The 24,935-nt window shown below is 39.8% G+C and overlaps 1 protein-coding gene across 5 annotated transcripts in view; it reads right to left on the minus strand.

Annotated features, from left to right (window-relative positions):
* pde7a (phosphodiesterase 7A) overlaps positions 1 to 24,935 on the minus strand; it is a 36,868-nt gene that overhangs the window by 6,014 nt on the left and 5,919 nt on the right. Inside the window, exons 2-5 of one of the 5 annotated variants that reach the window (XM_047349770.1) lie at positions 10,734 to 10,794; positions 7,626 to 7,658; positions 3,415 to 3,501; positions 94 to 257 (exon numbers count right to left, since the gene is read on the minus strand). In XM_047349770.1, coding sequence (XP_047205726.1) covers positions 94 to 257; positions 3,415 to 3,501; positions 7,626 to 7,658; positions 10,734 to 10,794 — 345 coding nt within the window. Of the gene's footprint in view, positions 1 to 93; positions 258 to 3,414; positions 3,505 to 7,625; positions 7,659 to 10,733; positions 10,795 to 24,935 lie in introns of all 5 variants that reach the window. The other 4 variants (XM_047349769.1, XM_047349772.1, XM_047349771.1 and 1 more) reach the window with 4 other exon arrangements.

Here is a 24,935-nt window from a genome sequence, read left to right on the forward strand (position 1 = left end):
AGAAAAGACACAAAATTAAGGATACAGGGGGGGAAAAAAAACTTGTTTTTATATAGTGTTGAGGTGTTATTGTAAGAACAGTGGGCATCATACTTTAGCCTGTCCGCTGTAGTCTTCATCGAGGATGTGGAGGGGGATCTGCTGTGGGATTCCTCGCAGCAGGCGGGACGAGTGCAGGTATCTCTGGAAGCTGAGCAGCCTGTGTACCCTCTTTTCAGTGCCAGAGTCGGCTGACGCGGACCCGCAGCTCAGCCGTGCTGCAAACAGAAATATTTTTCTAAAAGATGCAACATATGCATGAAACTTTATGTTGCGTCTCCGCCCCACCCCACCGAAGCTCATTAGGCTTGGAGAAGCATTTGGCTGGGCATGGGCTCGGTGGGGATCCGACACCAACACAGCGGTATCCAAACAGTCGCTGCTGACACAGCCGCCTACTCATAAGCCTTTCGTTTGGGACCACACGGCAGACATGCTTTGTCAGTGGTCTCCCTCTTTCACGCACACTCAAACACACCATGTACAGAGGCAAAGTGTCTGTATAAACTGCAGCTGTGCTCCGGAAATACGTCGGAGGGAGGTACTTTGAGGTCAGGACATAATTTCTTAATCACATAAAACAAAGACACACCTCGCCAAGTCTTCCAGTAGAGGAAGAAACCGTTTTATAACGCCTCTTGTTATCAGAGGCTGGTATGTTCAGTCAATTTGCCATAAGGACCTAATTCTAGTTATACTCGAATGACCAATAGAAAGGCTTGGATCATTTAAAGCAATACCCGCTTTTTTAAAAGACATATAGGTTGCTTAGAAGTTTACATACACTCATCAAACTTCAATGATTTTTAAGAACAAGAACTGGGATCACAAGTTTGAATTTATTTTCTCTAATCCAAATAGGTTCAAAATTAAGCATTAAGGCTCCAACATATACAGGGGTTGGACAATAAAACTGAAACACCTGGTTTTAGACCACAATAATTTATTAGTATGGTGTAGGGCCTCCTTTTGCGGCCAATACAGCGTCAATTCATCTTGGGAATGACATATACAAGTCCTGCACAGTGGTCAGAGGGATTTTAAGCCATTCTTCTTGCAGGATAGTGGCCAGGTCACTACGTGATACTGGTGGAGGAAAACGTTTCCTGACTCGCTCCTCCAAAACACCCCTAAGTGGCTCAATAATATTTAGATCTGGTGACTGTGCAGGCCATGGGAGATGTTCAACTTCACTTTCATGTTCATCAAACCAATCTTTCACCAGTCTTGCTGTGTGTATTGGTGCATTGTCATCCTGATACACGGCACCGCCTTCAGGATACAATGTTTGAACCATTGGATGCACATGGTCCTCAAGAATGGTTCGGTAGTCCTTGGCAGTGACGCGCCCATCTAGCACAAGTATTGGGCCATGGGAATGCCATGATATGGCAGCCCAAACCATCACTGATCCACCCCCATGCTTCAGTCTGGGCATGCAACAGTCTGGGTGGTACGCTTCTTTGGGGCTTCTCCACACCGTAACTCTCCCGGATGTGGGGAAAACAGTAAAGGTGGACTCATCAGAGAACAATACATGTTTCACATTGTCCACAGCCCAAGATTTGTGCTCCTTGCACCATTGAAACCAACGTTTGGCATTGACATGAGTGACCAAAGGTTTGGCTATAGCAGCCCGGCCGTGTATATTGACCCTGTGGAGCTCCTGACGGACAGTTCTGGTGGAAACAGGAGAGATGAGGTGCACATTTAATTCTGCCGTGATTTGGTTTTATGTTTTTTGGATACAATCCGGGTTAGAACCCGAACATCCCTTTCAGACAGCTTCCTCTTGCGTCCACAGTTAATCCTGTTGGATGTGGTTCGTCCTTCTTGGTGGTATGCTGACATTACCCTGGATACCGTGGCTCTTGATACATCACAAAGACTTGCTGTCTTGGTTACAGATGCGCCACCAAGACGTGCACCAACAATTTGTCCTCTTGAACTCTGGTATGTCACCCATAATGTTGTGTGCATTTCAATATTTTGAGCAAAACTGTGCTCTTACCCTGATAATTGAACCTTCACACTCTGCTCTTACTGGTGCAATGTGCAATCAATGAAGACTGGCTACCAGGCTGGTCCCATTTAGCCATGAAACCTCCCACACTAAAATGACAGGTGTTTCAGTTTCATTGTCCAACCCCTGTAGATTCAGCCCACCAATATTTGGTTAATGTCTCTTTTAAGCAAGTTGCACAGAAACCATATACTTTTTATAGCAATTAACAGGTTTTTGGCATTGTCCTGACTCTATATTTGACCAATTTTCTTAGAAATGGTAGAGCTAATGTACACTGATTGGTTTCCTGGTGCAGCTTCTGCTTTTAGGTGTAGTGTATATATTTTCAATAAGGCTGAGGCCGGGGCTATTACAGAAACCATATGTTAATAAATTCTGTCCAAGTTTCAACCATCAGACACAAACTGTTACCTCAGATGGAAGGCAATTAGCTAGGATGTTAAAGGACAACCCAGGAACCGCCGACGCTCAAGCTGCCTATAGACTGAAAACTCCTGGACTACCAGTGTCATTGTTCACCATTAAGCAAGGTTTTAATCACTCTGGACTGAGAATGTTCGACCAAGAAAGAAGCCTCTCCTCCACAATCAACAAAGCTTGACTGAAATTTTTGGAGAAAGGTTAAATGGTTACACTAGAAAGATTAAGCTTGTTGAAAATTGACAAGAAGAATGTCTGGAGAAGTCAAGGTGAGACTTTCAAACAAAAGAACACTGCACCACGTGCCAAGCATGGTGGTAGTAGCGTCATGCTGAGTGGCTGTTTTGCCGTAAGAAGGCGGACTAACCTCAGATTCTTCACCTTCCAGTCAACAGCTAGAGGGGTGGAAACCTGGACATAGTTAAATGTTTCAACTAGAAAATAACCCTAACACACATCAATATTGGTTTGTATTGGTAAATGTGTGGGTTATGTTTAAAAGCTGAGTCACGGCCAGGAAACCAACAATAGCCATCTACCACAGCAATCCAGAATTATGTCAGGACTGGTTCCCATGCAACTTGCAAAGGGAGACTTAAAATATCAGCGGGGCTATATGTGTATATATAATTTATATGTAAATTGTATGTATAACTTTGACGTTCTCTGGATTAAAGAATATTCGCAGTATATTCAAACCTGTACACAAATTCCTGTTAATAAAAAGCAGAGAAGTTTATCTAGTATATATCAAATCCATCATTAAAAAAACCCAAAATATATATGGATGTATGTAAACCTCTGATTGGCACTATATGGTTTAACTGCTTAAATGCTTGGTAAACATTGTTTTAGGTGTTCAGCAGATTGCCATGGGTTTTGCATCTCGTGGGAATGATTTAAGACACTGGACTGGGGTCCATACTCACTGTGAAGAGTTCGGAAGTCTATGCAAAGGTACGGGTGGGAGCTTCGTCGTTCCGGTTCAAATCCAACCTGACTTCTTACTCTCACATCTCCTAGAAGAAATTAACACTTATTTCCTCAAGATTCATACCGTGCAAAAAAATAAAAAGCATCAGTGTTCTCATAGATGTACTACTGGGAGTTATTTTGTAGGACTACACTGATTTACAGGTTATTCGTTTTGTTTTTCCTTAAGTGCCATGAGAATGGGCTTTACCACATGATGATGTACGAAGAAGGCGAATAAATCAAGCGCACATTTTAAAAGGACAAAAATAGTGGACACTAAGAGCTTTTGAAGGACAGCCATTCTAAACGATCCTGGGTTTCTGGAAACATCCAAAGATGGAAAGAGTGTGGAAATAAGTCAATATGGTTAACTCTTAGCAACTATTTTTGTCTGGGTTATTCAATTTTAACATGTATATTGTTCCAGATTGGGTTGCTTTACACATGTCTTTCCCTTTTTGAAAAGTGGCTAGGAGAAAGTGGGCTTTAGGTGGTTTCCCATTAAAAGAAACCTCTTCAGGAACTCGGGTAGTTTTTCCTCCCTCCCTTCGTTCCCATAGCAGAAAACAAGATCAATCTGACAAAAACGGTTGGAGGTGTGTAGGTGGAGCTTTATGGTGTGAGGATGCTTAACGTTTTTCACTGGTTGAATATCCACGGCATTTTATTTCGGTTATTTCCTCTTCTGCTGGGCAACATTTCTGTTAACTTTAAAGTTCCCTCAGGATTTTTGTATTTTATTTGCCAACCCAACAATTCAACTCAGCTACTCTTTGTGAAAGTTTCAAAGTATTTTACAGAGTTTGCATTCAAATCTGTGGATAAAATCTGCCAACCTTGGTGGAAATATTTAATTTAAGAAAGCGCTGTCTTCTGCTTTCCGCTTCTCCTCAAATATGGAGAGAGAGAGAAAAACTCTCATCAAAGCCTTTTTACAAGGTTTTAAGGTAAAGTCAAAATATTTTTCAGCGTTTGACTGAGATAGAGATAAAAGTGATCATATCTGCCCAGGATTGTTGATTGTTCACAGATTTTAAGTTGGAATGGAGCAGAAGTGCTGCAGGATACTGTTGGGAGACATTTCAGAAGCTTCTATTATTAAGGATCTATAGATTACTATTAACTTCCTCCATATTAGAAGTGATTTTGATTTAGAGCTTAACTGCTGTATAGTTGTCCTAAATATTTGTTTAGATAGCCAATTTGGAATCCCGATTGGAGCTCTCCTTTCTTCTTTTGTTTCCGCGAGTCGGGTTCAGTGCAGTCATTTTAAAAGTTTCAAGTGGCAGTCCAAGGCTTTTAAACCATAAACGCTGTGAAGCAACATCACGATTTCACCACATAAATCGCTTCAGGGGAGATAATCTACATAGACGGCTTTCAGTTTTCGGACTTGGTAATGAAAACGAACAGCAAAAACAGCGCAGACAGATTAAAGGTTCCAGGAAGTTAAGATCTAGAAAAAACAAAACGTTCAGGGATCCATTATCGTAACGCGCCTTTATTGTTACGAGGGAAAACAGAAGTCATTGGTAACTACTTAAAAGTTGATAAACTGTCTGATGAACTTACAAAAGTCAGATATTCAATTACAATAAACTTCAGTTACATTTATTTTATATTAACTGTTAGGTGTTTTGATAAAAATTTGTTTCTTAATGTGAGCTTTTTCTCACCACTAAATAAAATTTTAAACAAATGTTGGACCTCACTTGTTGAACTATAGAATGTATTAATTTAAAGCCTATTTTCACATCTGTGACATTCAATGTGGGATGCACTATAGTTGCATCTATGTGTATTTGGCAAATTTATTTTTATATTCAATCACTGATTTTCATTTACAGTGTTACATTTTCAATTTAAAGCTTATAAGGAATCTGACAACACTTTGTTCAAAGCATACCAAACTAGGCTCCAGTCTGACACTGTTTCATGATTAATCCGAGGTCGCCTTCTAAACGGTGCCTTTTAAACCTGTGCTCCACAACAAAAAAATATTAATCTGCAAGCTTTGTGAGTCTGCAGATATTTGCATACACAAATATCTATTAAATGTACTCAAAGAAGGAAAAATGCAAAATGCATCTTGTTTAAGCAAAGGAAATGAACTTAATTTTAAGTTTGTGGGGTGTTTTTTGGAAAATGCAAATAAAAATTAATTAAATGGGGCCTTTTTGGTATAGTTTTCCTTTACTTTGGAGATTTGACAGAAAACCCGTCGAATGACCTGAAAATAAGAATTTGAAGACAACTCTTCATATGGATAAATATAATCAACTCTAATATGGTAAAACCCATCACGCTGGCATTCTCAGAAAACTAAGAAACAAGCAGAAGCTGTGATTTCGGAAAGTACGATGTGACCCAGGCCTGGCGTGTGCTATTCATGTGCAGGAACAGTCACACACAAACACACACTCCCATGTCCCAGAAGAGGAAACAGAAGTGAACAGCTGAGCATGCAATGCCATGTCAAGAAAGTCTGCTCTACTATTAGTACTCAGAGCCACTGAGAGCAATCTAGTGTCAACCTACGACTGTTTTAATTAGTCAGGTGGAGGAGCGGGCTCCAGAGCTGGACCCCACAGACGGTGGACGGATCAGCATGTAGACTACACTCAGAACCGAGAATATAGTGAGGTGGCAGAACGATGCTGTGATGCTGATGCAGCAAAATGCCAGAGCGCGACTCCAGGCAAGGCTCTACAGTGCCGCGCAAAAGCATTCATGCCCCTTAAAACTTTCCACATTTTGTTATGTATCAACAACAAACTTTATTATTTTTTTTGGTTTTGTGTTATAGACCAACACAAGGAAGCACATCATTGTGAAGTGCAGGGGGAAAAAACATATACATTTGTATTCAACCCTCCTAGTCAATACATTGTAGAACCACCTTTGGCTGCAATAACATTTGCAAGTCTTTGTAGGTATGGCTCGTCCAACTTTACCTATTTAGAAACTGAATTTTTTGTCCATTCGTAGTTGCAAACTATCTCAGGCTCAATCTGATTGAATGGAGAGGGTCTGAACAGCAGTTTCCTTCTACTAGGGGTGAGGGATAAAACCACATTTTCGGTGCATCAAAATGTAAACATTGACGATTCTGACTACAACAAATGTAAATACTCATTTCTCTTGACGTTAATTTACGACCTAATTTTGAGGAATGCAAAAGGCCGAACTCAGAAGTACATTTCTCATGTACATATAAGGTTGTGTGTACCGCACCCTGCGCCCTCTGCACCAAAGGGAGAAGGATTTGGACAAGAGCCACACCGTATGCAGGTCGTGTAAACCTAAAAGGAAATGTTTTGAAACACGACAAATATGAGGAACTTTGTTTGCACGATTTGACACAGATGGGGAAATAAAACGGCTGATATTTATTACCTGTGACATTAAGCCAGTAGAGCATCAAGCTAGCGATGTCAAATCTTACCCTAAAGCTAATTACAGGGTCGGTTGCAATTTTCTCTGCGAAGTATCTGCGACTATCGAGAGTAGTTAAAAATCAGGTTCGCTGTATCCACTACACGGTCTGTGGCAAACTGAAAACAGGACTTCTTATGGCTTTCTTTTAACAATGGATTCCTTACTTCCACTCTTCCATTAAGTGCAAATGTATGAAGTAATCGCCTAATAGTTGTCCTGTCAACAAATTCACCCACCTGAGCTATGGATCTCTGCAGCTCCTCCGGAATGACTGTGGGCCTCAAATGCTTCCCTAATTACTGCTCCCCCCAACAGGTTTGCACTATGCAATACTCTTTTCCTTTTTGGATCAGGAATTAAAAAGTACTTTGCAAGATGTTTGAAGCTTGGCATATTGTTCTATAGAGAGAGAGACTAAATCATTATTTGTAAAAACAAATATATAAAAAAATATTTCTTTCTTCATTGACAACAGTTTACTGCTGTGTGTTGGTCTGTTACATAAAATCCGAATAAAAAACAGTGATGTTTGTTGTTTTTAAATGGTGAAAAAGTTTGAGGGGTAATATTTTTTTTACGAGGCTCTGTATATAGACGTAACCTGATCAAGGGGCTAAACACTGAAATCTTACGTTTCCAGCATGGCATGTCAAATTGCATCACGTGTGCATTGAAATTAAAGAGCAAAGTTGCACGCATGTGTACCCACAACCAGCACGTTACTTACTTGGAAACAGCTGTTTGAACACTACACAAGCTCCTATCAAAATACCAAAAACTAAGAATTATAATTCAAGGTATAACAATGCTTCACATTTTGTAGAGAAGGTCTTTGATCTGTGCAAAAAGAGAAGACAATGGATAACCAAAACCATAAGAGTGCATGCATTCCTGGGAACTGAGTGTGCTTGAATGTATAAGCATCTGTCACATATGGAGATGCATGTGCTTAGGCTCAGCGTGGAGTGTGTGTGTGTGTGTGCGTGTGTGATTCTTGTGTTTTCGAGTGTCACAGAGTCCATGTTTCCCCCAATGGTGCATTAGTGCCAGTACTTTGGGGTGGATGTAGGTCTGGCCATTATAACCGATGTGGCGAAAGCTCTGAGTGCTGCTATTTGAAAGCACATCAGCATTAAGTTAGCTGACTAAAGCTGGGCCCAGGCAATCACCAGTCTGCATTAGCATGTTTCTCCTGCTCACACTCAGTTTAATCTGAAAAAATAAAACAATCCTGCAGAGACAGATGCTTTATGCCAATGACGCAAGAGACTGCCGTCATACTTGGCCAAGGAAAATGATTAAAACGCTAAAAGGTCCTATAGTCAGCTCAGCAAAAGCAGTTGCTCTGAGTAGCTCTTTTGTGGAAGAATTATTATAGCCTCATTGAAGATTTTTTTTTTCCTGAATGGATTAAATCATCTTTAGGCATTAATTCATTATTTATTTTCTTTTTTCAAATATCTGCTTCTCAAAGAGTTTTTCCACAAGTCCAATCAGGTGATCAACATACGTTTAGACTTTGAAATGTGAATGTGAGACATTAGGAATATTTTACATTGAGTGGGAAGTAAATATAAACAATATAAAACATTGCTGTTAAGCTGATGTGTCCACATGTTTTAATGTTGTTCAGGGCCATGTAAGAAAATGTACTCCTCAGCCGGTGCTCTACATGCTCCTCTCTCATCCTCCCCTTATTCAGCCCTTTGTTGTCCACTCTTCAGAACCTCCCTGTTCAACTGTATTTTAACAATGGACATTCCCACAAAAACAACACAAGCATTGTTCAGATGTGAGTCATCAGTAAACTCAGTGGAGGTATACAAACCTACAACAATCTGTACAATGGAGTAACACAAAAACAAAACACCCTTCACTGAAACTGGTTCTTTCTGAGCTTAAGAAGCCACTTGCTCAACATCTTCAACTCCACCGTCTTTACATCTAGTAAATCCCTTCATTTCAGCTCCACTACCCTACATGCAGGTAATTATTTCACTTCATCCTTAGAAAACAAAAGATACAAGCTTAATCCAGAGTTTATTGCTTACTTTTCCAGAATGTCTTTTCTATTTTCTTCTGCAGTTTTTATAATATTCTGGTCTTTTGAATACAAATATTATTGGTCATCTAAGTATTCCATAAAACACAACATTGAAACGCGCCCCTGGAATTTGGGCTAACTCAAAATGCAAAATCTGTAACCTTTGGACTTAAGTAAGATCTGGAGTATCCTACACTAAAAGCATATTCTTGAAAGTACAGTTTGTGAATTTTGGCATCTTCACATGGTTGGAAAAACAAAAAAATAAATAGATAAAAGCAAAATCATGAATTTGAGTTATCTTAAGACCAAAATAAATTGTGAAATTGCCCTTTTTTTCTGAATGACTGTAAATTTAGCAGCAGGTCAAAACCCAAAGTACTGATGATTACTGATGAAACACCAGGCATATAATTTAGAACCTATTGGCCTAACATGCATGGTTTTGAACTGTGGGAGGAAGCTGGAGTACCCAGAGAGAACAGGGGAGCGCAACAAAAAGGCCATGACCAGGAATCGAACCCCAGACCTTCTTGGTGCAAGGTTCTATGAGGCTCTCATACTATGAAAGGCCAGGGTAAAATATTCACATTTACAGCTTACTACTGGCAATGAAGAAGAGTTTTGCTCAGCTACGCTAGTTGGTTAGTAAGGAGTGACACACTCTAGGCAGTGAAGTGGCTTTTATGGAAGAATATCATCAACACACACACACACACACACACTCTTGTTTTGCTATATGTAGTGAGGACCATGTGTTGACTCCCATTGACTTCCATTGATTTTCAGTCATTTTCAACCCTTTCTATGCCCTAACCCTGACAATAACCCTAAACCTAACCATTACCAGTGCTTACCTAACCCTAACCTTAACCTAAAGTCAATTCATACCTTCGTCCTAAACCTAACAGTTAGCAAAATAGGTCGTGAGGACCAGCAAAATGTCCTCACTTTGGTACAAACGGTCCTCAATTTGTTGGTGAAATCGGGAATGTGAAATCTCACTGTGATGCCAAGACAGGAACACACACACACACACACACACACACACACACTTTTAAGAAACGTCTAGAAAAATGGAGTAGTTTAGTAAATGGCTCTTATGAATAAATAAAAATATAAATTGTTTCCTGCCAAACATATTCTACAGGTTCAACCCAAAAGGCCAGCATTTGAACACCCCTACTTCAATGTTTCCACTGAAAAAAAAATGTTTGTACTAAATGACAGAAGCTGCCTGTATGCTCCCACATCAACGTTACACAGACAGACCTCAGAGTTTTAACCTGACTCTAATCGCATCCATCCCCAGTAACCTTATTGATTAGGAAGCGGCTGCTGATCCAGCTTCTTCCCAGATGCATTTTGCTCCATCAGACTGGTAGATCTGTGAACCCTTCATCCTCTCTTCCATTTTCTTAACTGCTTACTCTGTTTGGAGTTACTCAGGGCCAATGGATACCCCCACACGCATGCAGTATGTACACAAAGACACAAGCAAAAACAGCAGACTCACCAGCTGACCAAATCCAAAAGACTCAGCATTGCAAATATACACAAACTAATCTTATTGTGACTGAGATTAAACAAGCAGGAATCAAGTTGTTTGAAATATGTATGCTAGAGTTTCATCTTATCTTCATAATGTCTACATCCCCAAATCCATCCTCCATTTTCCTGTTTTTTAGGTTGTTGGACATTGAAAACTGGCCACGATCCTGGGGGATGGAAACTTTTTGATATCAAAGTGTGCATGTGTGTGTCTGAAGGTGAGAACAGGGAAACACTTACCTAGCATACGAATGTACAGCGCTGTCTGGTCAGAGCTGTCATAGGAGATGGCCCCTCGTCTCTGAAAAGAAAGATGTGATCAACCAAAGTTCGTAATAAAATGATCATGTTCTCCATGTTTTCTTCATTTCTGGATAAATGCTCCCACTGTGAGGTCTCAAAGCCTCAAAATTATTTCTCATTTGCTTTTTGATTTCTTCAGATTGAAGCATGATACATTGCTTTTTAGGATCTTTTTTTGATATCTCACTCAGGTGATCTTTGGTATTAAAAATGTATTTGATGATCTGAAACATTTCAAACTGAAAAAAGCAAAAACGCAATAAATGTAAAGGGGGTTCAAATACTTTTTCCTTAGCACTGTCAACAAATACCGGCATCATTTTTAGAGTTTAACGTACTTTCACTACTTGCCAAGTGCAGGGTAGTGTAATGCTGCTAACGCTCGGTTCTAATCTGTGTGCAGAGGAGTGTGCATGTACATCATTGCTACACTGATAAACCATGTTCCTGCTTCATATCACCAGCCTGATACGGTGCGGCTATCAGTCATGTGAGAAACACATGTGCAATGAGGAAACTTACACGAATAAATGCGACCACAAACACACACTCGGCGTTCCACATGAAGGTAATTATAACCTCTGATCCCAATGTGACCCCACCCAAGAGCCGTGGTTTTTTGGGGGTTTTTTTGTCTTATGTTTAGTTTGCTTTGAAAGTCGGCCAGAAAAAAGCCGCTGTTAAAACACAAAAAAGTGTAGATAAAAAAAAACAAAAAAAAAACAATGAATAAATAACTCTTCTCTCTTCTGACGTCAGCAGGTGATACGAGTTAGACCAGAAAATTTGCCTCTGGCTACAGTCTTGTGTATTTACATTTCATTTGTAAATGTTCCTCAATATATGCTGTTCCTGTTTTTAAATAAAACTACACTACAACTACAGCTTGAAGGCATCTGAGCTTTTATATATAAAAAGCAAATCTAAATCTAAAATGGTACGTCTGCTTTGGGCTTTTTTAGCACATATGTCCCAATCTGATCCCAACTCATGGTCCCGCCAAGGTCTTTGATACAATCACTTACAAAGTCCTTGACTACACTTAACTCCCAGTACCTGTTGTTGTTGAACTGCTGGAATTTTGTGTCAGTCACGTCCAAAGCTGTGCAGCGGCTTTTTGCACTGCCAGTTTTTCTATATAGCCAATTTTTGTGAACATGGCTTGCAAAGATGTATTCTAGGAACACTATTTTTTTGCTCAAAAATAATCTAGGTTTTCTTCCAATTATCTGTTTTTCACCCTTTACAATGACATGGACAGCGAAAAAGAGACTGTAATGGTTGCTGTAATGTCCTTTTTTGTGTCATGTGACTTGCTCTGTGTGCTGGGGACTGCATAGAGAGCAACAGAGACAAAACAATCAATCGGGTTTGCAGAGAGGGTCATGAGGGCCGATCTTGCCTCCATCCAGAACTTCTAAGGCTGTCTGAACACAATTAACACTTTACAGCATATTTGCAATATTCTAACCTCTCTTGAAAAATAACAAAATGGGTGTACAGCGTTATATATTTGTTCTTTATAGTTTTGTTCTTTTCTATGTTGATTTATGTGCGATAAACTTAACAAATAAAGCTGATTGTTAATTAAATTTATAAAGCAGGGGGAACATTTCTTTCTGTAAGATTTGTCTGCAGATGACTCACTAGATGAAGTGAAATGCATTACTAGCTAAATTATCAACAAGACATATCAACACAGAGAGTAGACTTCAACAAACTAATACACGTGAAAACAATCCATGGGAGAAAGATGCGAGTTAACTGACAAATGCAGCTCTATGTGGCGATTCATATCTTTAGTAACAGATAAAGATATGATTAAAACTATGTGAGTTTTAGGTGACATTTCTTAACCTCAACAGCAGCTTATTAAGCCTGTACTGCAGAAACTGCTGCTGAGGCAAGTTATATTTTTCTTTTAAAGAAAAGAACAAACATGCTGGGTTTGTGCAGAGCTATGGGACTTTGTGCACCAAACACATTTAAAGAATCAGAAAAAGGCGCACATGCCGAATATGGAAATATATTTTTTTCCTCATAAGGCTAATTTGATTTAGATTTTTAAAACCTGTAAGGCTTAAAATTATGTTTTGTTGCAACAACTGCAATGTTTTGTTATATACTGATGTACTTTATTTGGAATCATTGACAGTTCTTCACAATAAGCAAAGGAAATACATAAATAAGTGTAATGTTTCTCCATTAAAAACACTTTGACCTAAAAAAGCCTCTGTTTGATTTATTGTATTTTATTGTTAATAAGCATTAAATAAAACAAAAGAACCATAAACAGTCACAGTTTTTAGTTCATATTCCAGTTTTTAAAATAAACATTAAAACTGGTCGCCACATTCACAAAATCTCCCGGTTAGTTGGATTATGCGATTGTTAAACACAGAAACTCAGACGCCACCAGCTAAAGAAGGGATATTTCAACCACCAGCGTTATGGAGCTTCTAACTGTGCAAGGAAGGGTTGTGATGATGTGCATCATTCCTTTATGCAGTAGGGAGCAACACGTGTTTTCCTCTTCATCTAGCAGTTTCTAGCTACCAGGTGGCCAATAAAAGTCAGTTACCTTTTGGTTGGGGATAATCGGTCTTTGGAATGGCTTAAGGTGTTACCAGACTGGACTACCAGCATTGTATTTTATGATCATTTAATGACAACTGTCTGGTCAAACCTCAAACACAAACACAGGCACACGCAGACGTAAATGATCCTGCTCCTATGCTCATGACTTCATATCCTTAGGCTTACCTTTGGATCCATTTCCCACACACACCTGACGATGTCTGTGCGATGAGCTCATGACAGCCGCCAATCCAAAGCTAATATTTTACCAGCTAGCAAACACCTCGAGTCAGGGTGTGCAAAGCTGTATTTTAGTGTCAACAAGGCTCTGTTTTTACTCACAGTGCCAGTGTTTAGTTTTAGCATTATATATTGTGTGCACGTATGCATGGGTTCACGTGTGCACAAGTGTAAGAAGGTGGTAATTAGAAAGTGTGGGATCTACATGATGCATGCTTTAGGGCTGAGAATTGAGACCGATTTGAGCGGTAAACCAAACTTTTGATCAGAATTTACTGAGAAACAAAGCTCTAAATGACATGTATCCAAAGTGTTGGCACACGGTTGGTGTCAAGGTCAGGTTTATGTCCTGAACAGAGAGGAAAATTTAGTTTTACTGTCAAAAGTGGCCGAAAGCAGACACCCCTTCCACATGGACCACACACCCATCACTCTGTCTAGGTCCAGCAAAAACTGCTGCTGATTCGGTGTGTTTGAGCTGAAGGTCATTTGTGGCAGGTTAGGGTCAAAAAGTCTTGGACTCAGTGTCACAGATGCAAAAATTTATTTATTTAGAATAGTTCTTCCTGACCCCCTGTCTTGGGGGCACAACACTGTGCAGATTTTAGTTGTTTTTCTGATTCCAACACATCAGATTTAAAATGAGGGGTAACCAACAGGCCGTCTGCAAAACATGACGTGTTTACACCAAGTGCTGCAGCAGACCCATGTTTAACATGGAGGGGACGTGTTCTGAGTTACCAGAATCAGAAATAATAATTGAAATGTTTTACATTTTTAGTCTGTCTTGATCTCTCCCTTGAAAGGAAGTTCTAATTTAAATGAAGCACTTATTTAATATATCTTATCTTATTAGGCCTGGTCTCTTATGACAAACTTTTGTTAGAAAAGAAAAAGTCACAAAAATTGAATACCAAAATATTTAACATTAATGTGTTGCTTTAGTTTAAAACACTTACTTCTCCGTTTCAAATATTTCAACATACTGATTTGTAAAATAAATACAAAAAATATATTAAAGCAAAAATACAGTGGTTACAGTGCTTAATATTGAACAATTTAGTCATTCTACTCTTCACATCAGTGCATCTCCATCACAAAATCATGGGAAAGTCCATTTATTACAAAAGGCGGAGCGTTCCTGTCATTTCTGGAAACTGGCCCATGCCTGATTCTTACTGGAGGCAAAACGTGACGTTTTTCACAACAAATGAGAGCCCTACACTTTGCACAGCTAACACCAGGAAAAGCCATCTATGGTCAAGATAAGATACTGAATATTTTCACAATGAAGCATCTACAGGTCCTTCTCAAAATATTAGCATATTGTGATAAAGTTCATTATTTTCCATAATGTCATGATGAAAATTTAACAAAAAAGTACTTTGGACCACTGAGCAACAGTCCAGTGCTGCTTTTCTGTAGCCCAGGTCAGGCGCTTCTGCCGCTGTTTCTGGTTCAAAAGTGGCTTGACCTGGGGAATGCGGCACCTGTAGCCCATTTCCTGCACACGCCTGTGCACGGTGGCTCTGGATGCTTCTACTCCAGACTCAGTCCACTGCTTCCGCAGGTCCCCCAAGGTCTGGAATCGGCCCTTCTCCACAATCTTCCTCAGGGTCCGGTCACCTCTTCTCGTTGTGCAGCGTTTTCTGCCACACTTTTTCCTTCCCACAGACTTCCCACTGAGGTGCCTTGATACAGCACTCTGGGAACAGCCTATTTGTTCAGAAATTTCTTTCTGTGTCTTACCTTCTTGCTTGAGGGTGTCAATAGTGGCCTTCTGGACAGCAGTCAGGTCGGCAGTCTTACCCATGATTGGGGTTTTGAGTGATGAACCAGGCTGGGAGTTTTAAAGGCCTCAGGAATCTTTTGCAGGTGTTTAGAGTTAACTTGTTGATTCAGATGATTAGGTTCGTAGCTCATTTAGAGACCCTTTTAATGATATGCTAATTTTGTGAGATAGGAATTTTGGGTTTTCATGAGCTGTATGCCAAAATCATCCGTATTAAGACAATAAAAGACCTGAAATATTTCAGTTAGTGTGCAATGAATCTAAAATATATGAATGTTAAATTTTCATCATGACATTATGGAAAATAATGAACTTTATCACAATATGCTAATATTTTGAGAAGGACCTGTACTTTCATAACGGCTTTCTCTTGAAGCTTGTCCTTGAAGAAATCATGGGTGGTACAGTCCGCATATCTTAGCATTTGATCAATGACGCTAACTGGAATGTCATAGCAAAGGTAATCTGCCCGGTGATCACAGGAAAACAAAAACAGATAGGGGCCCTCTGTTAACTTTTATTTAATCACCATCTTTGTTGGTCATGAAGTCACAGAAGCAAAAACAGACGGGACTTAACTCACCAAAGAAAGAGATAAGGTTGATTTCCAAACAGAATATAATGGATTCTTTTTTTAAACACTGGCTTCATTACAGGAAAATAGTTGGCTGTATTCAATTCTAGATAAAGCCAACCTTAATTTAAACCGGGGTATTATTGCTACCACAATAACGGTTTTACTTGCACAGAACCGATCGACAAACCTACAAGATAACCAGCAAACTTAGATTACCTGCCTTCTGGATTCTGTCATTCAGAAATAAAGTGAGCAACACAAAAACATCACTCTGAGTAAGTAGTTCAAAGAAAGTCATCCATCCATTGTCTGAATCTGTTTTTTCCTACTGAGGATTGCGTGGGTGCAGGGTACAATCTGGCCAAAGCGGACAGTCCATCAGAGAGCAGCACATAAGACAAAGGAGACAAGCGGAAAGAACCTAAGAGGTACCAGGAAGCCGTAGCAACAACGTTCCTCAGTGTGGACTCTGTTGCTGAGCGGAGAAGACTCAGTCGGCCATTTTCAGCATCAGTGAGATGTTTTAAAATAAAGTCACTGGAAAAGCGTTAGAAGCCATTTTAAAAAGGAAAGTGTTTTTCTGCAGAGGCATCATCGCATTTTATTCTGGCAACTACTTACAGAGAGAGCAAGATTTTCAGCAGAAAACTGGAAGGCTGAATGTATAATAGCAAAGTTGCACCGCTTCCTCTTTTGAGATTTCAGCCTGCTGTTATGAAACTTGCTAGATCTGAATATGCAGGCTGCCGTTTGGAAATATACAAGTTAGGGTAGCAAACATTCACTAGAGAACGAACAGATTGATCTGTACTCACCGTGCTAATACATGATGCCAGTGACCTCCTGAAAACTCTTGTCCACAGCAGTTGCTCTCACCCAACAGCGTGGGGTTGTCTCTGCTCGTAAAATACCTGTACATCAGACGTGTCTAAAGTGCGGCCACTTGTGTGTGCCCCCCCCCCCCCCCGACAGCAGTTCAAGAATAGTAAAAGTTTGGTCCCCCAGCAAAGGGAGTTGATGCAGAAGGACACTTTTTGTAATTTTTGAAAGCTGACGTTTTCAGTCACAAATTGAAATGTTCTTAAACTGAGAGTGTTAGGTACTTAACAATGTATTTTCTTTTATTAGCCATGTTAATTTCCTTTCATTTCAATATCAAGTAGTGACGCAAACATCCAGCGCGTTTTTAAACCACAACAGACTTGGCTACACCTATTCAATAAACCTGGATAATTAAAGCAAAGGGTTTTTGAAGAAAGGTCTTGTCCTCGTAGCTGGAAACAGACTAAAATCAATTTCCAGACCAACAAAGTAGAAAACATTTAACCTAAAACACCTTTTTCTCCTTTTATCAAACCTACAATATTTTGTTCTCTTTGTTTCAGTAAAATACTGTATAAATAGTTTATTGCTGAGCAGATAAAAAGGAATATAGTTTACATTAAAATTATTTTAATATTTTTTCAAAAAAGAAACAAACAAAAGCCCCTGAGTGCTTTTAACTTGAGTTGGGCCCTCGGTGCAAAAAGTTTGCACACCTGGGCTGTAAATAATTACAGAACGCCCAAAGCAGGTAGGCTGGTAAAAATATTTTCAATGTTCTTCCAACAGTTCTTGAGGCAAAATCTGAAATGGCTAAATTCAACATTGACAAGTCAGAGTTTTGGAAGAACATGAGATCAGAACCCGACCACCAAGGTCCAGTTGGTTCATCTGTGATCATTCCTTTAACCTTTGGGGGTCTGCACCTATTTTGGCTGTTTTTAGATGCCTTTATATTAAACCACATACAATAATGTCTATTATAGCCACGTTTCAGCACATCTTTACCTATATGATCTTGCGTTTTCACTTTAACATACTTTCTAACTTAATTAGTGAAATTATACACAAATATTTTCCATAAAATACAGGTAAACCCTGAGTTATTCATATCCATGGCAGATTTAAGTAGACTGAAAGTAAAATTAACGAGTCCAGGCTTGAATCTGAGCTAAACATTAGGGTGATGTCAAGGCGGCCTTTAGTCCCCAAAGACTTCGAGGTTATCACCAATGATATTGTCGATATACCAGTGGAAACATGCAAAAAGCCACTGAGCAATTGAAAGGTTGGTTTGAAATGAGGATGTTGAGTTTACTCACATAATCAGACAACGGAGGAAAAACAAGACTAAAGGGTTTACCCCTCTGTATTTATTAGGTTCAGCACTTTTTACGGTTGAGGTTGGACCACATGGTCCACTAGCACTAGTATATTCATCATGTAGAGTTGCATCAGATGACTGGACCACTTTTCTGTCCCCGTTTTGTAAAATGGTGTCAAATGATGACTATAATCAAAGAAATGCAATGCCAGCCCATCCCATTCCACTTTTACATTCTGATAAATATATAAAATCAAATATCTCAGGTTTTGCATGGCCCGTCAATGTCAAAATAAAACTGACGGCATGTTTTGAGTGGAGTTGACAGCAGTGCTCCAGGTGACCCAGTTCACCTTGTTTGTGCCTTAAAAGTATCACGTGATTTGATCACATTGACGTGTTCATCGACTCCCACGAGTTAACAGGCCTGGTTTTCTTTTTCTCCGCTTTCCCTGAGGATTTCAGTGAATCTACACATCTCCTCGGCTGTAAAGTATGTGAAAAGGCTGATTTCAGGAAGGGCTTGTATGAACTTGTGACTACAGGAGTTGAAATGTGGCTTGCAAGCAAGTGCAGAATTTCAGTGATTGTAAATGTTTATATCTGTAAGCATGAATACATGCAGATTTCTGCTTTTGAGTGCATCTTCCCCTGCAGTCCTCCAGTGTTCTCCATATTCGATTCATCTCAGCCCTCAGAGTTGCACTTAGCTCGCAGCAGCTTGAATACAAACTAAATACTGTTTTGTTTGGTGTTTGCTGCAAGCCCAACAGTCTGCTCATTGTGCTCGCTACAGTTCCTTGTTAGCTTGTTTACATACGTCTTTGCTTCTTATCTGTGGCTTAGTCCAACAGCCTGAGGTCAGAGCACTCTGCTTTCTGAGGTCAGGACCTAATGTCAAAATTCCTGATAGAGTAAGCAGTCCCAGGGCTTCAGTGTCTGTCATTTTCTGACTCCTATAGTCCCGGGGATAGTATAAAAAGAGCAAAAGCTTCATATATGTGAACTCAGATGACCTTGCAGGCATTTGGTAAGAATTTTGGCAAAGGATGATAAAAGTGAAAAATAACATTTTGTGCCATTTAACAGCTCTCATATGATTTAAGTTCCCAGTAATATTTCATGAGTAAAACACAGGCCAAAGCAGGTTTTAAAGGAAGAAGGAAAAAAATCGTGTTTGACCTCCTATTTCAGTTCAATGCCCTTCAAATGATATTCAGAGCATTCTTAAAACGTCCTTGTATCAAAGACGGGTTTCAAACCTGCCTTTATGCGTTATTGCACTTAAACACAGGGTGTAACCGAGGACAGAATACCTGCAGACAACCAGCTGAGGCTAGGCAAATGAGCCCCAGCACTAACTGCATGTACCAATATATCACTAACAAAGAACATCACACACACACGTAAATTTCCCCCGAGATAAAAGCAGCAAGACTCGATGCCATTTCACAAACTAAATGTTTCTTGAGTTATGACCTCTCGCAAAGCTTCGCTGTGTGGGTCAACACATTCCAGTAACCCCGTGCTAAGCCATAAACACGGGCAGAGTTGGAGAGGGTGAGTGACTCTGTGCGTTTTGCGTTAGAGCACCAGCAGCTACGTACACAAAAAGTGCTGGATGGAGCCTGCCTGCTGGAGGAGTGTTTCATGAGCACCATGTTCAGTGTGACACACTTCAGCTGCTGTGAGTTTTAAGAGTAGGCAGCTGGATTGATGAGGGGGCATCTGGGGTGTGTTGACCCCTCCGATGCCTCAGCGAGGGAAGTCACAAGGAGCGTAGCTGCAGAACAAAGTTGCACGCTGGTTGCACTTCTGATTTTCTTTTTTTTTTTTTTTTTTACTGGCAGGGAAAGTGCCATAAAATAATTCAGACCTCTTTTCTTTACAGAGTGCTATAAATGCTCTTTGTGTACATGGGCTTTTAGCAACGCTGTACGAGTCGAGAGGTGGTGCTTCAGGTTTTCACAGCCTGTCTACCCTGTGCAGGAATTTCATTCATTTAAATACTATCCCCAGGCTCTAATTGCTTCTCAGGGTCAGCTTAATTGTCCCCTTCATTTGAACCTTCTGAGGAGTGCTAACAAACCCCTGTCCTCAATGTAGGTGAAAGCTGCAATGATACAACTTGTGATAAATAAACATGTTTAAGTTCAATGGTTGAACTATTCAATAAATAGAGGTCCATATTTGTAGTTACTGGGAAAAACTTAAAAGACTTAAATTATTTCAATTCCTGCAATGATTTTTTTTTTATAGGTAAAGGAAAACAACAGTTCACTGCTGCTGACAATAAAACCTCTAAACCTCTAAAACCTCAATGATTTCCTAATATTTACTGCTGACCAAGCCGTTCTTTGGGATATTATGTTGCGTTAAGATGACGATACATTTGAAACATATTGAGCAACCCTTAGTGCATCTTTTTCTACCACACTTTTTCCTTCCCTTAAACCTTTCATTAACATGCTTGGTTGGATACAGCACTCTTAATAGCTATGACTTTTTATGGCTTACGCTCCTTGTGGAGGCCATCCACGATGGTCTACTGGACAACTGAGCAGTCAGCAGTGTCCTTCAGGATTGAATAAAGCACAAAATAATATTTCTGTAATAAAATCCTTTTTTTTTTTATTAATCTAATATTCACATTTCAATGGAAACTAAACAGGCTGTAATGCCTGGTTCACACATCAAGATTTTAAAAATGTCAGGTGATTTCAAAACCTGAGAGACAACATGTTGAACATGCCCGATTTAAGGTCGGAGCAGTCCTGACGTCCTTCCGAGCCGACTGGAATACTCTTAACACACCACACATGGCAGGAATATCTCAAAACATGATGGGGGCAAAAATCGGCATACAGGTCCTTCTCAAAATATTAGCATATTGTGATAAAGTTCATTATTTTCCATAATGTCATGATGAAAATTTAACATTCATATATTTTAGATTCATTGCACACTAACTGAAATATTTCAGGTCTTTTATTGTCTTAATACGGATGATTTTGGCAAACAGCTCATGAAAACCCAAAATTCCTATCTCACAAAATTAGAAAATCATTAAAAGGGTCTCTAAACGATCTATGAACCTAATCATCTGAATCAACGAGTTAACTCTAAACACCTGCAAAAGATTCCTGAGGCCTTTAAAACTCCCAGCCTGGTTCATCACTCAAAACCCCAATCATGGGTAAGACTGCCGACCTGACTGCTGTCCAGAAGGCCACTATTGACACCCTCAAGCAAGAGGGTAAGACACAGAAAGAAATTTCTGAACGAATAGGCTGTTCCCAGAGTGCTGTATCAAGGCACCTCAGTGGGAAGTCTGTGGGAAGGAAAAAGTGTGGCAGAAAACGCTGCACAACGAGAAGAGGTGACCAGACCCTGAGGAAGATTGTGGAGAAGGGCCGATTCCAGACCTTGGGGGACCTGCGGGAGCAGTGGACTGAGTCTGGAGTAGAAACATCCAGAGCCACCGTGCACAGGCGTGTGCAGGAAATGGGCTACAGGTGCCGCATTCCCCAGGTCAAGCCACCTTTGAACCAGAAACAGCGGCAGAAGCGCCTGACCTGGGCTACAGAGAAGCAGCACTAGACTGTTGCTCAGTGGTCCAAAGTACTTTTTTTGGATGAAAGCAAATTCTGCATGTCATTCAGAAATCAAGGTGCCAGAGTCTGGAGGAAGACTGGGGAGAAGGAAATGCCAAAATGCCAGAAGTCCAGTGTCAAGTACCCACAGTCAGTGATGGTCTGGGGTGCCGTGTCAGCTGCTGGTGTTGGTCCACTGTGTTTTATCAAGGGCAGGGTCAATGCAGCTAGCTATCAGGAGATTTTGGAGCACTTCATGCTTCCATCTGCTGAAAAGCTTTATGGAGATGAAGATTTCATTTTTCAGCACGACCTGGCACCTGCTCACAGTGCCAAAACCACTGGTAAATGGTTTACTGACCATGGTATCACTGTGCTCAATTGGCCTGCCAACTCTCCTGACCTGAACCCCATAGAGAATCTGTGGGATATTGTGAAGAGAACGTTGAGAGACTCAAGACCCAACACTCTGGATGAGCTAAAGGCCGCTATCGAATCATCCTGGGCCTCCATAAGACCTCAGCAGTGCCACAGGCTGATTGCCTCCATGCCACGCCGCATTGAAGCAGTCATTTCTGCAAAAGGATTCCCGACCAAGTATTGAGTGCATAACTGTACATGATTATTTGAAGGTTGACGTTTTTTGTATTAAAAACACTTTTCTTTTATTGGTCGGATGAAATATGCAAATTTTGTGAGATAGGAATTTTGGGTTTTCATGAGCTGTATGCCAAAATCATCCGTATTAAGACAATAAAAGACCTGAAATATTTCAGTTAGTGTGCAATGAATCTAAAATATATGAATGTTAAATTTACATCATTGCATTATGGAAAATAATGAACTTTATCACAATATGCTAATATTTTGAGAAGGACCTGTACAAATCCTGCCGTGTGAACCAGGCATTAGTCATAACCAACCAAAATAAACAGCAATGACACTTCTGAGTACTGAAATAAATATTTTTTCAATGATACCGCAATTATACGAACCTGTATTAGAATGTTTGGCTTGTGCATAAATAATTCTGCAGAAACGTAAAGCTGATATTCTGTGGCCACAAGTAACTTAATGTTACTGAGGTGTACTGGGTGTTATTGGGGCCACTTGAGTAAATGTAAAAGCAATTGCTTAATCCAATTTTAAAGTTTAGCCCTTGTAACCAAATTATTTTTCATCGGTTTGATCTAGCCTAAAAATGCATAAAGCTAAGAGCAGCGTGTACATGTTGACATACAACACACAGGTATTGGGGAAAATACAAGTTCTTTAACAAGGCAAATGAATGCAGGCATTTAAAACCAGACCTGAGGCTTAAAACCCAACCAATACCTTTCTGTAAAAACTACTAAATTTACACATGTGCACTATATATGATCCAGCTTTATTAGTTATTATGTGTGTGAAGGTGTGTCAATGTGTAGAACCACTTCTTCATGAGTGATTTGCAACCGACGCTGCAGCACAAAAACATGACGGTCACGTGACAACAGCCCCCCACGTCACATGAATCATGAAGAGTGCACGTTTTTCAGTGAAGACAGGATGTTGTCCATTTACCACAAACGAAACACTCATAAAACCCCTCCAATAGCAGTCTAGCTCATATATGCAAAGCAGGTTTAAAACCTATGTTTTGGTACAGCAGGGGTTAAAAGTTTGTGAAAGATTGCGAAACGGGCTGGCTCAGAGTCTGAGCAGCTCCTTTAGCATTCTTACCACATCCTGAAACAACATCAATCTGATGGCAGTTTGAATCAACAAAGTAACTCCCAGAGAAAGCACCACTGCCCTGTGTTCTCTTATCAATCTGTGCAAAGAAGCATCTACACCGAGCTGGAACAAACAGCCATCTCCTACCCTCATGCACAAGCTTATCATCTTCTTAAACATCTCGGATTTGAAGGAGGTTATCTCCAATCAGATGACAAAACGATCTCGACAGCTTGTCTGACAGTGATGTTACAGACTGAGTAGATCTGCGTACAGCCTGCGCTGCCTTCCTACCATCATCTAAAAAAAAAAAAAACAGCGTGACAACCCAGAACAAATCAATGTTGTATTTGTATCCCAGTTTATTAACCAGAATGGTTATTAACTAGACGCGAATGAATGTAGTTTTGGAAAAAGTTGTACGCATTCATATTTTCCAAAACTAGCAAAAGTGCCCACACCGCTTGAACTTTTAACAGTTTGTCATGTTTAAACCACCATTTCCAATATATTTATTTGGATTTTATGAGATGTATGGGATCTTTTATGATGTGTTCAGGGGAATGTGCATTGGTATAAAATCCCAATGGAATACAATTACGTTTGAAACATGACCAAAAAATAGAAGCATATGAATACTTCAGCAAGGCACTGGAAATCCTCAATGATGTTCTGCTCAAACTTTGTAAACAATTTTAAATTTTCCAGCTTATTTGTCACATTTAAATTATTTCTGAACTGTGAAAAAAAGTGCCTCCGCAGCATGATGCTGCCACCACCATATTTCAAGATGGGGATGGTGTGTTCAGGATGATTCACAGTGTCGTTTTTTTCCCGCAACACAGCGTTCTGTATGTAGGCCAGAAAGTTCAAGCACCTTTTTTCAACATGTTTGATAATTAACAAGGTGATTTCTGAAGGTTATTAAATGCATTTTAGAGCATTAGAGGTAGCAAAGTAAAGGCGAGTGAACACAAATGAATGCCACTTCGCATTTAATTTTTCTTTTATTATTTTGATACAAAAATGATTTGCTACTTTGAGTTGGTGTATCACATAAAATCCAAATAAAAAACATTGAAGGTACATTTTGGCTGCAAGCGGACAACAATGGGAAAACGTTTAATGGTTACGAATACTTTTGCAAGACACTCCATCTGTAAAAATGCATGCAGCGATGTCAAGCTGAGCAAAAGCAACAGTGTTTCATGGTTTATTTGAGAACCACATGACTCGTTCCTGCATCTTTCTGCTTGTCTGGTAATTCCAGTCCTTTCAATTTGCGCCAATTTAATCAGTTGCCATTTTGTGTTTATACATTGCTTTTCTTCAGAGAGAAAATTACAGGGGAACCAGGATCCCCAACTGCATTCAGACAAAAACCTCACTTTATCTTCTAACAATCCAGGAATCAAACATGTGACACACACAAACAAATAACAAAAGAGGAAAACAAATCTGTTCATTGCTGCAGTTTTTTTCCCTTTGACCAAATCAT

This window comes from Girardinichthys multiradiatus, chromosome 21 (assembly GCF_021462225.1).
Source record: "Girardinichthys multiradiatus isolate DD_20200921_A chromosome 21, DD_fGirMul_XY1, whole genome shotgun sequence".
NCBI classification, from domain to species: Eukaryota; Metazoa; Chordata; class Actinopteri; order Cyprinodontiformes; family Goodeidae; genus Girardinichthys; species Girardinichthys multiradiatus.